At 39.5% G+C, this 12,094-nt stretch overlaps 1 protein-coding gene across 1 annotated transcript in view; it reads right to left on the bottom strand.

Moving 5' to 3' along the window:
• Positions 1-2,008: 2,008 nt before the first annotated feature.
• Positions 2,009-12,094, bottom strand: part of LIX1 (limb and CNS expressed 1) — a 47,864-nt gene continuing 37,778 nt past the window's right edge. Inside the window, exons 5-6 of the mRNA XM_032628336.1 lie at positions 4,661-4,738; positions 2,009-2,917 (exon numbers count right to left, since the gene is read on the bottom strand). Of these exons, the coding sequence (XP_032484227.1) occupies positions 2,630-2,917; positions 4,661-4,738 (366 nt within the window). The 3' untranslated portion in view covers positions 2,009-2,629. The remainder of the gene's footprint in view (positions 2,918-4,660; positions 4,739-12,094) is intronic.

Here is a 12,094-nt window from a genome sequence, read left to right as displayed (position 1 = left end):
ATGAGAATTAAACTATCTCTTGTCAAAATATAGTGCAATTCTGTATTTAAGGATGATGATATTTATCTTAGAGATAGGTTAATGGGACGATGCCTGAGTTAATTGGATCCCTGCTGAAAAGCTTAAGAAACTGTAAGTATGTGCTCAAAATTAAGAGTTCTAAACTGGGGGTCTTTGGACAGAGCAATCTATGGATTTTGGGGAGGTCCACATACGCTCTGAAACAGTTTGTGTAATTTTGTGTGTATATGCTTCGTTCTATTTTCCTAGGAGAAGGTCCATAGCTTCTATCAGATTCTCAAAGGGCTTATAACCACAAAAGGTTAAGACACATAGTTCCATATATTTAAATAGAGAATCCTCCACTCTAGGCCCCTCCAACACAGTGTGCTATTGAGAACAAGATATAGAAATTGAAAAATAATAATAACCTACTTTGCTCTTCAGCCCTGCTCTTCTCAGGGCCAGGATTATAGACATTTATGTGATGTACTGACAGCCATTAGGTCTTAGCTGAAACTGATTTGCGATAAATGAGCATCAAAGGGAGCAGCAGTGGCAAAGATTCTGACTTTTGCTTCTTTTGCTGAAACTTCCCTCCCATTGCAGGAAGAGTAGGCAGTTTTGACCAGCCAGGAAAAGCTGACAGTGGCCAAGACAGAACCTCTGCTTTCAGTGTACAGAATGGGTACAGTTTTCTAATTGCAGGGCAGAGAATACATTTAATATTTTCCCAGCTGATTCCTGTTCCTGCATGTAATTAGATGGTGTCAGCTTGAGTTGGTCATTGTTAAAGGCTGCAAATGCAGTACAGATGTACCTACCTTTAATCACACCCAACAGGGGAAGTTGTGGCTTTTCTGAAATGATAACGAGTAATGACTTTATGAAAAAATTACTTTAAATAGGAAGTAATTTAATTTTAAAATTTATTCAAATTATAAATATTAATTCTAATTCCTATTTGGAAATTTCTTCTAGGTGACGTTTAGCCTCATTATGGGGAGAAATGTGATTTTTTTGTTAAAACAATATTTTAAATAAAATTTATCTAATATTATATAGCATTACTTTTTCAAGACATTTGAGTAGGGCAGATATATAGCTAAATTCTCCTCTGATGTGAAAAATATGATGTATGAAGTTAATTTTTTATTAACAAGGTTAATTCCAAAATATATGCTCAGTATATAGTACTCAGTATACAGTTTTATGGGGATTCAAGGAGTGACAATTAGCACTGTAGATATTTAGATATGAAGCTAAACTCACATTTTTGTAAACTTTAATGTAATTATGATGGTTTTAGCTTTCATGAAACTTAATGTGCATTTGTGTAAACAAGAAGAAAAAGAAACCTTATTTAAAATTGAGAAAACTGTTTTCTTAAATTTGAATTATTGGAGTAAATGCAAGATAATCCTTTCCATGTTAAAAATAGGGAAATACTTGTAAGTGTTTAAAATTGACACTGCTGCCATTCTTAAATCTGAGTGACCAGGAACCATCTAAAAATTGGTTTGTATTTGCTTTTGGTTTTCTAATCTGTTGATTGATCCGAGCCATTTTGAAAAAGAGATGACAATGTTTTATCCCTTCTTTAAAGAAGATTCCAGTAATTTAAACTGAAAAATGACACTATGTTTGAGCTACTGGTGGCTTAAGTTCTTGAACAATAACAAAGACAGCTAATAATTCCTTTGCTCTAATGCATGAGAAACAAATCAAATGTGAATATAAGCATTGTTAAATGCTAATGATTTTTCAAAATGTTTTAACCTTTGAAATGACAGTAACTTTCTCCATTATAGATATATGACAGAAGTGGCAGAAATAAAAATGAATCAATTAATCTTATTTGCAGATTAAAAATGAATATGACTGATTGCAGGACTCATAAAAATTGGATATTAATTCTTCTTGAGGAATACAAGTGAGGGTACTATCCTGGGTGATATTTATCCCCATATGGAAAAGTGGATTGAAAAAAAAATTTATTACTATGACATTTTAAGCCACATTACCTTTATATAGTATTTTCATACTATTACCAGTTCCAAATGTTTGATAGTGGGATGTCCAGATAAAATCCTCACTGAAGTTCTGGATTACACCTAGTAGAGTGTAAGTGATCTTGTAGCTTACAAAGCTTAGGAAGAAACTCTGACCCCTGTATATTTTTTAAAAGAATCCATATTGTTTATTTAATCCCAAGTATTTTTTAATTGCTATCATGCTGTTTTCCCCAGTCCTGGCTGGTGTTCTTTTCAGGGATGCTACATTGACCCCTTCTTTTAAACAACATATATAATCTAGCAAGGCACATGTCAACAAGGCTTCAGGTTAAAGCCAGGCCTGGAAAATATTTTTCAAGCAATCCTGTCTCCATCCTTTCAGTCTGAGGTGGAACTATCGAGAGTGTGATGGGAAAATTGCATTGAGTGACATGTTGGGGCCTATAAGGGTCCTCCTGCTCTGAGATTCTATGAATGGAATGGGTGGGGAGAATTAGTACAGCCTTCAGGCAGCATCTATAGCTGCTAAAGCCTCTGATGACCTTCTTCTATGAGCTTCCTAATGTTACAGTCCGGCCTCTGCCCGCCTTGGGGGCAGCCGGGACCTGGCCTTGTTAGTGATAGCTGCAAAGGGCTGTGAGGCTCAACTGATCATCACTGGGTGAGGAAGTGTCAGGATCACTGTAGATCTGAGTCAGGGCTAAACTCAGGATTTCTTTCTTTTCTTTGTAAAAACGTAGTTCTTGTCCTGCTTTCCTGGCTTCCTCCAACTCCCTCAGGGCCATTCGTAGCTCTTGGGAGAGAATTCCTGGTGACTCCCGCTCCTTCATGATCCAGTCCAGGGCCATGTGGCTGCGCATCTTTTCATCTAGGGAATACTGGGAATAGTAGGAGATGACTTCCTGGGAGCCAAGAAACAAAGTCCAGAGTGTCAGTAAAGAGCAACAAAGGTACCTGGGCTCATGGCCTTCTGATGCCTCCTTTCCTGTGCCTCCACTACTCCCAACACACCCCCAGGGGTTCTACCAATAACCAAACCTCTCTGATGTTCACAAACCGAAGCCAAATCTCAGGACATACCTCTTAAAGGAAATACAGGGCTAAGCTGGTACACATAGTAGGGTCACTCCAGGTTGAATCAAAACACTACCACCAGGAATGACCCAATAATGTTCACAGAACAGAGCTCTGACCTTGCTAGAAAATGTCTTCCTTTGAAAATGCATTCCTATAACAATTGGTATGAACATTATCTCATTCACTGAACTCTTCTGCTCAGCATTATCTCCTTTGGCAAGATAAAAAGGGAAACAATTATATGGAAGGATTCGGACAGAACTGGGTTTGGTCACACCCATTGCAGAAAGCAGGGAGCTTTGAATCAGACAAGACTTAGACACCAAGAGAATCAACTTCCTAACTGCTATGTTGTTAGCATAAGGAAGATGACAGACTGAATGGCTCACAGAAACTATGGGAAGAACTTTAAAAATGTATTATGGAATATAGGTATTATCATCATTGATATCATAATGGTACCTTCATGTACGTTGTCTCTCACTTTCTCCAAATAATTAAAAATTTGTCACTATCTGTCAATTCTCATGTTTAAAATTTCCCAATACATTGTAACATCATGTATAAGTTTGATGGATGCACTTTAACAAGATCTTGTGGAGTGGATGCATTGTTTACTTTTATTTTCAGGAACATATGGTATTTATTTATGACCTTAACAAATTAAAAACAATCATGGAAAAGTGTTTATAACCAACCCGGCATATTTCAAAGGCTTTTTATTAAATCAAAGGAAAAGAAAAAAACAGCCAAAGCCATTGTCAGCTACTCATTTCTTTTCCATCTTTGACATTTTGAAAGCCAGGCTTTCTAAGCAAAGAACAACTAAAAACTCCTGGGGCTTGCAGTGCATGGAAAACTCTTACATCCACCCTCATATTGCTGACTAGTAAAGGCTCTGTTTCTCATACAAATTCCTGTTAGCAAACTCTCAAAACAAACTACCATCTTCGAAGTCTAATGGGGTAAAGGAAGAATAAATCTTGAGGGACAGTAGGTGAGAACCATTAAGTGCATGGGAGAGGGGGTTGTCTTTGCTACTAAAAAAAGGGAGAAGGGTGCTTTTTATAGGTAGCAAAGAAATAGCGAGACCCTGTCTCTGAAAAATAAAGAAGAAACTTCCAAACCAAAAAATGGGAGCGACTGAAATACCAGGTTGTCCACCTTTGCAATCATTTCTGTTGTCCCTTAAGGACATTTGGTGGGGATGAGAAAAGTCCTCCTGCTACACAACCGACTCTACCTGTTCTCAGTGAGGAGGTTCAGAAGCAGTGCAGACTCACATTTCTTTCTGCCTTGAAGAGTGGGAGAGGGCACACATTCAGCAGGCAGGACAGGTGCATAGAGTAGATTCAGTATTTGACTTAAAAACTAAGTCTGTCTTAATGATCCCTTCATTCTGGCATTCAGTACAGGTATCTAAATCAGGCCTATGCCCAGCCAACATTCTTCTTAGTGTGCATTTTTGGTCAGTCCCTGATGCAACTGGACTGATACATATCCTGGAAGATGACAAGCCATCTGCTCAGTCCATACAATGCAAACCTGTTTTTACTGGAAAATCTCACCTGTCGGGAACACTTTGTTTCACGAAGGGCTTTTAGGCTTCCATTCCAGTGCAATAGTTGGAAAATGGTCATAAGCTCCTATAAAACCCAAATACCTGTCATTAGTCTCAAAGCAGAAATGTGAAGGAAAGTGCCTCAGTGATTGCTGAGCAGGGCATAACTCTGATCCCCAACTATATTTGGGAAATAGAATATACAGTACTGTTAGAACACTTTGAGACTTTTCAAATACCACAGTCCTAGGCTTTCGGAGCATTTTTCCTTCCCTCCCTTGCTACTTGGCACAAATTATTAAATAATTGACAAATACCTTTCAACATTAAAAATACATATGCTCTAACAATTATACACTGAAGAAATTATGTAAATATACCAGCACATCTTATAATAATGTACAGGCAAGGCTATTCATTGCATCACTTTTTAAAATTGCCCAAGACTGGGAATATTTTAAATGTTCATTTTTAAAGGAATGGTTAAATAAAATATCATCCTGAAGTGTAGCAGCATACGGCACCCCCAAATACACCACTTGGGTATATTGATTATTTTGAGCTGTAAATACTTTAAAAACTGCAAAGAGGCTTTCCCTGAACTCCCCTTCTCTGCCTAAAGATAGATCCTCCAAAAGGAACACAATTGTCATAAATCCCCTCCCCAGGAGTTGCATCAACCAGGGAAGATTGACTCTTGTCACAGAAGTAGAAACTAAAGTCCATTCCACACCCAGACAAACTTTGTCACAAACTATCATAGCTCCCATCTATTCTTCTGAGGGCCCATTCATCTTTCTTAAAGATTATTTAAGGCCTGAGAGGCCTATATTCCCTCTCTCCTTTCCCAATTAAGATGGTATTCAATCCTGAATTCTAAGCCACCTTGTGGAGGTACTCATTTTTCCCTGGGTACCTCTCACATATACATGAAGTGTACTTCTGTTTTTCTCTTCTTCATCTGTCTTTTATTACAGGGGCCTCAGCTAAGAACTCAGAAGGGCAGAAGGAAACTGATTCTTCCTCCCTACAACACATTCATCCTACCAGATATGCTGCAATCAGAAAGCATGAGAAGGCTCTCTAGTTTTAATATAAAGAGTCTCTATGAGGTGTTGTTAAGTTAAAAGCAAAGTGTCCAACATGTACACTGTGTGCTACTATTTGATTAAAAAGAATAGGAGATGCCTATAAATATTTGCTTATAAACGCCTAGAAGAGTTCTGGCAAGATACAAAAGAATCTGGTAACATGAGTTGCCTCTGGGGAGAAAAAAGGAGGGAGACCTTTCTCTGACATTCTTTGCACCTTTTGAATCATGCGACAATATTACGTATTAAGGAAAACAATTTAAATATATTGGACAAACATATAATGGACAAACTACAGAAATTGTAAAAAACCCCTAAGTTTATAAATTCAGTCAAGAAAATGCCTTAAAATATGGACAATAAGGTTGAACTGACATTAAAACTCACCCATAGTTTTCACAGTCAATGGCTAGGGCTGAGCACAGCATTAAGCCTCTCTATCAGCATCATCCTTTCCCTGCATGATACCCAGGGCAAGCTAATGTGTATTCAACATACTGAAGATTTTATTTTCCTAATCGTATTAGGATTTGCAGTCTTCCACTGAAGTTACCTGCATTTTTTTTTTCTTTTTTGACCAGAGAAACAACTACTGTGGATTAGTAGTACAAACCACAACTACATAATTGTTAGAAAATAACAATACAATTAAGGAACTTCCTGGTCATGAAGCTAGTTATGGAAACTCAACATTTAGACAGATGTCTTCTGCCCATTCAAAAAAAGTGGACTTCTATTGTCTTTACGTCTGCTTGCTCTGGAAAACACTTTCACTGTGAAAATCAGGAGACACAAAGTCACTCTGAGATTCCGGTTATCTTAAAATTATCAGGTAACATTTAAAGTGATAAGATCATCAGAAAAAATAGCACTATTCTCACGTCTAAAACTGCCATTAGAATGTAATGCTTTTCTTCTTTTCAGTTTGGGACAGAGTTTGGGATTTTGTGTATGTACTACTGCACAGTAAGCACCCCAAGAACCCACAGAGACCTTAGTATAAAGCAAAACCATGTGTTTCCATTAATTAAAATATGACATGGACACCAGCTGAGCTACGCCTCCTGCCCCAAACACTGACCCCACCGTCTGCCCAGGGTCCTAGGTCCAGCGTCTGGGTAACCCACCCCTCTTATGCTAATTTGGAAAAGTGAGAGTGGTTTGTTCCATAACCAAATCTTGCCTAATCTGGATCTCACCACTATGCTTCTTATCAAAGTAACCCCACTGGGGCTTCCCTGGTGGCGCAGTGGTTGAGAGTCTGCCTGCCGATGCAGGGTACACGGGATCGTGCCCCGGTCCGGGAGGATCCCACGTGCCGCGGAGCGGCTGGGCCCATGAGCCATGGCCGCTGAGCCTGCGCGTCCGGAGCCTGTGCTCTGCAACGGGAGAGGCCGCAGCAGTGAGAGGCCCGTGTACCGCAAAAAAAAAAAAAAAAAAAAAAGTAACCCCAGTAACTGAGGAAGATAAATTTGTGCTGCCCTTCTTATCGTACCCTCAAGCCTACTCAGTGAATGCTTTGTAGCCATAAAAATGAATAGGAATGTGCTTTTGGTTCTGATATGGAATAGTCTCTACCGTGTTACAGGAGGGACAATATTTACAAATAAGACATTTTGTCTTATGTTTTATCTTAAGACTCCACTTAAATTTTGTATTCTATTGTTTGCACATTTTTTTAAAAGAAGAAAATAAACACGACTCCACTCCTTTCCCCACCCTGCAATCTTCATGTAAAGCTGACAACCCAGAAAGATATACTGAGTTTATTCTGTGGCTTCCAATAGCCCTCTTGGCGTTGTCCTTGCATCCTTGTGGCCCAGTTTGAGAAACAACCTATTGCCAACAGAGCTCTTAATTCCATCCTCTGACGATTGTTGCCTTAGTAATATATTTTTCTTCCAATGTCCTCTCAGCTCTTATTCTTATCTGTGCACTAAGCCCCCCATCCAGATAAATTTCTTTCATGCCACTCAGCAGTTCTCCTGAGACTTCACAACCCACAATTCTGTGAACAGAACCAGAAATCTTTCCCATGTGCCTTGGCAACCTACATCTCTCAAAAACTTCCCCACAGAGACCTGAACTGTTTCTGCCTGCAAGAAGAGAATCATCCTCCTCCTTATTCCCCAAATTTCTATTCTATCACCAAGCAGTTTTTCCCTCTGCAGTAATACAACTGCCTCTTCTTCATTGTTGCTCTTGTTCCTAAAATCCCCCAGGAAAGATAACCTTCTGTCTGCCTTCTTACCTTATGTCCTGATCTAGTTCTTGCTCTCCTCTCTGGAGATTATGACTCTCACCGTCGTCATATAAAGTATATTGAAATATTTCCACATTCTTCCTGTCCCACCTCTTTATTTCCCCTCATATGACCAAGTTCACTATCTTCAGATCTTCCTGAAGCTGTATGAGTCCTGGGCTCAACCCCAGGAAATCCTTGTATGCCTCACATTGATTCCATTGGAAATCCTTGCATTACGGCAGAGCGGCAAGGAGAGGGTAGCCAGGGACTTCTGTGAGGATTTGTTTCATCGTTTCACCATGACTCTTCACTGTCTGGTCTTCACAGCCTCATTTTCTACCTGTCGAAGCCCTATCACTTTGAAGGAAGTCTGTTTGGTGATCTACATGTCCTGCTCCTTCCTCACTGAAGTTTGTACTGTGTTTGTTACGTGGGCTGACCTAGAAGCCTGGGTCAACTGGGTGGGCTGACAGATAAACAGGAAGCTGGCCTAGAGGTAGGGCTGGGAATAGGGTGAGGTGAGTCAAGCAAGATTTAAGGTACGTTGTACAAGTTCAGGTCTTTTATTTAAAATTCTGTCTTTATTTAAAATTTGGATGTTTTGTTTGTTATGAAGTTTTGCACATTTATTTTGAGTTTTTAAAATACTGCATTATAATATTAGTTGCCTTGATTACTGAATTTTTTGATGCTCCTTTAAATTTTGTACCCGAGTTCAATGCCTAACTCTTCTTACCCTAGTCTGGGCCCTTCTGGGGATTTGTCTCAGGGACAAGGCTGGCTTCACGAGCTTGTGATCTGTGCAGTCACAGAGGCTCTGAGCTTGGTTTAGTGCTCTGTAGTCTTGAAATTCTTAGTAATTTTTGAATAAAAGGCCCTGAACTTTCATTCTGCACTGGCCCCAAAAATTATGTAGCCAGTCCCCTTCAGCAAAGTAAATTTAAAATGGAGTGGTGAATCAAGCCCTGCGTTTTCTTTCTCTCCAAGGAAATTGCAGTTGTAGCTTTCATTCTACAGCTTTTCTGGTTCATTTTGTCATTCATTAAATTTAAACCAACAACAACTGGGCTCTGTCCTCACAGTGCTTCCTAGTGTTGCCTCCTATGAGAAACAATGTTTGGCCTCCCAGCTACTCCCCGGGGAGAAAATGTACACTGCTTCTCTCTGGAACTCTGTCTGGGAGACTGGCTTGGTTCTGTGATTCATCAGAAATAAGAAAAACAAACAGTGTAAATGGAGAACTTGAAAAACAGGTGGGCACAATCTCCCCACCCAAGTGAATAGATTTAAGAGGAAATTTGTTTATGGGATGAGGTTTTAAAAGGCGACCTGGAGAATTTAGCAAAGATGTAAATAAACAACTAGTCTTTGGACTGCATTAGGCTTCAGAATAAATATATTAACCAGCTTCAGTCAAAGTCTGCCTTGAATCTGACCTTGACAAGACCCAGTGGCCATCCCAGCCCCCAAACATCAGGCAGTTTTCTCTATGGTGAGGGGCAAGGCTACCTTAAACAGGCATCCCAGCCTCCCTCCCACGAAGTGAAGGTAAGCAGAAGCATATATCATGTTTCCTCTCAGCACTGCCTCCTTGATGGCCCCCCTTAAAGCCTGCAGGCAGGCAGGAGACACCAGTCTTGTTTTTATACGGTATAGTCATCCATAGCTAGATACAAACACACATCTATTACCCACCAGGGGTACTGAATTGCTGTGTTGACTGCAAACAGCCCAGGTCTGTGGTCAATTCCCATTATGTGCAGAAACAAGCTGATGCATTTAACCCAGGCCACCAAGGAATGTGTAGGAACCCAGCAGGCAACCTGGAGCTGGCGGAAGGAAGAGGGATGTGCTTCATGGCCCTCCTCCTGGGTTGCCAGAATCCCTACTGGGAGGAGGGAGTTTGGATTTTTCCTGCCCTTACATCTTCCGCTTCCTTTGTCCCTCATCCAGCACCCAGCCTCCATTTTGAGAATTTATGAAGCATTTCCACAGTATGATTCAAATTATTATTTCATGTATTTAAATACCTTACTACACAGACCACACAGAAAACATGCAGCCCGTAGCAAGGCAATTAAAGTATTACTAAAAGATGGTTGAGTACAGCCTTTCATAGTACTTGGACAGAATTTTAAGAATTAAAAAAAAAAAAATCTTGCCTTCCCTATATTTGGCAGACTAACCCACTGTGTTAAAAAATCATTCTTGATTTTTCTGAAAATAGCTAGTAAATCCTATACAAGCTATTATGTACTGGGCCAGGCAAGATTCATTGTATAATAAAAGAAGTACAATATTCTTCTGTCAGGGTCGAGGGGGGAGGAATGAACATAAATGAGATTCTTCCTTGGGGAATCACCATGCTAAATGTTTTATAAATGTCCTATTATATACGCCCCACAAAAAGCCTACACAATGGGTATCACGATGCTTATTTTGTAGACAGGAAAACTGAGTCTCAGAACGGTTAAGCTCACAGGTGGCAAGTGGTAGCACAGGCTTTACATGTAGGTCTGTATGGTTTTTTAAAGTTTGTGTCCCTTCTCTTGTGTCATGCTCTTTCCTTTTATTTTTTTTCTCTGTTTGACTTTAGATTGTTATGGAAGATTAAAAAAAAAAAAAAAAACCCTTGACAGTTCCACTCTTTTATTCTATAGTGAGGGCCCTGAAACATTTAATGCAGGGGAGCTACCTTGTCCTCATGTAAAGCCTTTAGGTTAAATAAAGTTGTCAAGGGAATCCATCTGGTAGCCTCTGGCATTTCAAATGAAGCAGTCCTTCTTCAGAAATATACATAATAACAGTTGTCAGCTTTCACTGAGCATTAACCATATGCCAGGAACTGTTCTGGACTTTCTATGTGGTTCCATCTAGTCTTCACAATAGCACAGTGAGGTAGCACCACTACTATTATTGCTACTATTATTCTTCCTGATTTACGTACAAACGAGGAAACAGATTTAGAGATGAGCAGATGAGCCCACTCCCAAGCCTGGGCTCAGAACCACTGAGCTGCTGCATACCCCTGTCTACACCAGAAGGTGAGCTTCAGGGTCTCTTCCAAACAAAGACAAACAACATCAAAGGTCAGGGAGACCACAACCGTTTAAGGAGAAACCTGGATGACTGAGATCTTCCTAGGGCAGGGTGAAGAAAGTGTATTTTGCGTCAATCAAATGAGAGAGTGATGAGGAAAATTACTGGTTTTTAAAAATGGGCAGGTGGGACATATCCACCTGAGAAGTGGCTATGCCATTGTAGTCAGGAAAAGAGTTTAAAAGGTACCAAAGATGGTATTTGGAAGGTGGTGGCTTCAGCTGTAACACCACTGTAAATTATACCATGATGAACATTTGTGTCCATAAAACTTTATATTCTGACTGCTTCTTGGAATCTAACCTAAAAAAATAGAAATCTTGGCGGGTAAAGTCTCCTCATTATAACATTGCATATTGATTCCTACTGGCATTGATGTATATATGGATGGTCAACTGTATTCGTGTTTAATTTTTTAGAGAGTGCAATTTTCATTCTCAATAACTTCTGAAGTTTTGTCTGCCCAGCCCAATATAGGATAATAGGAGTGTGGATTCAGAAATCAGACTGCCTGGGTCTGAACCCTGGCTGTGCCATTTGCTAAGCTGTATGACACACTTCCTTCAATGAAGACATGGCGATAAGAAATACTCACATGTTTATTGTGAGGGTTAAATTATGGTAAGATCTGTTAAATGCTTAGCACAGTGCCAAAGTAAGCATCCAATGAGCGTTAGCTATTATTATTCTTATTGCTATTAATATCATTATTTAATTTGCAAATAACAGGTAATATAGTTCCTCAGTTCTATTATTGCTTGTCAGCAGTGGAATGAAAAGGGTTACAGGTTGCTAAATGTTTTGATTTAGTTAACAATAGGAGATGGCAGTCTTGTTTAACAGAAATACCATAACTGAGGGGAAAATTGTTTAATATACATTGCAGGCACCTTCATCCATGACTTCTGAAAATTAAGAACCAAATGGTCACAACCAACACTTCAAACTGTTTGATTTGGTTTAAGGGGGAGCTTTATACTGAAAAGCTGGTAAAATGTTAATAGGG

Source organism: Phocoena sinus, chromosome 3 (assembly GCF_008692025.1).
Source record: "Phocoena sinus isolate mPhoSin1 chromosome 3, mPhoSin1.pri, whole genome shotgun sequence".
Lineage (NCBI taxonomy): Eukaryota > Metazoa > Chordata > Mammalia > Artiodactyla > Phocoenidae > Phocoena > Phocoena sinus.
This window is presented reverse-complemented; position numbering and strand designations above follow the sequence as displayed.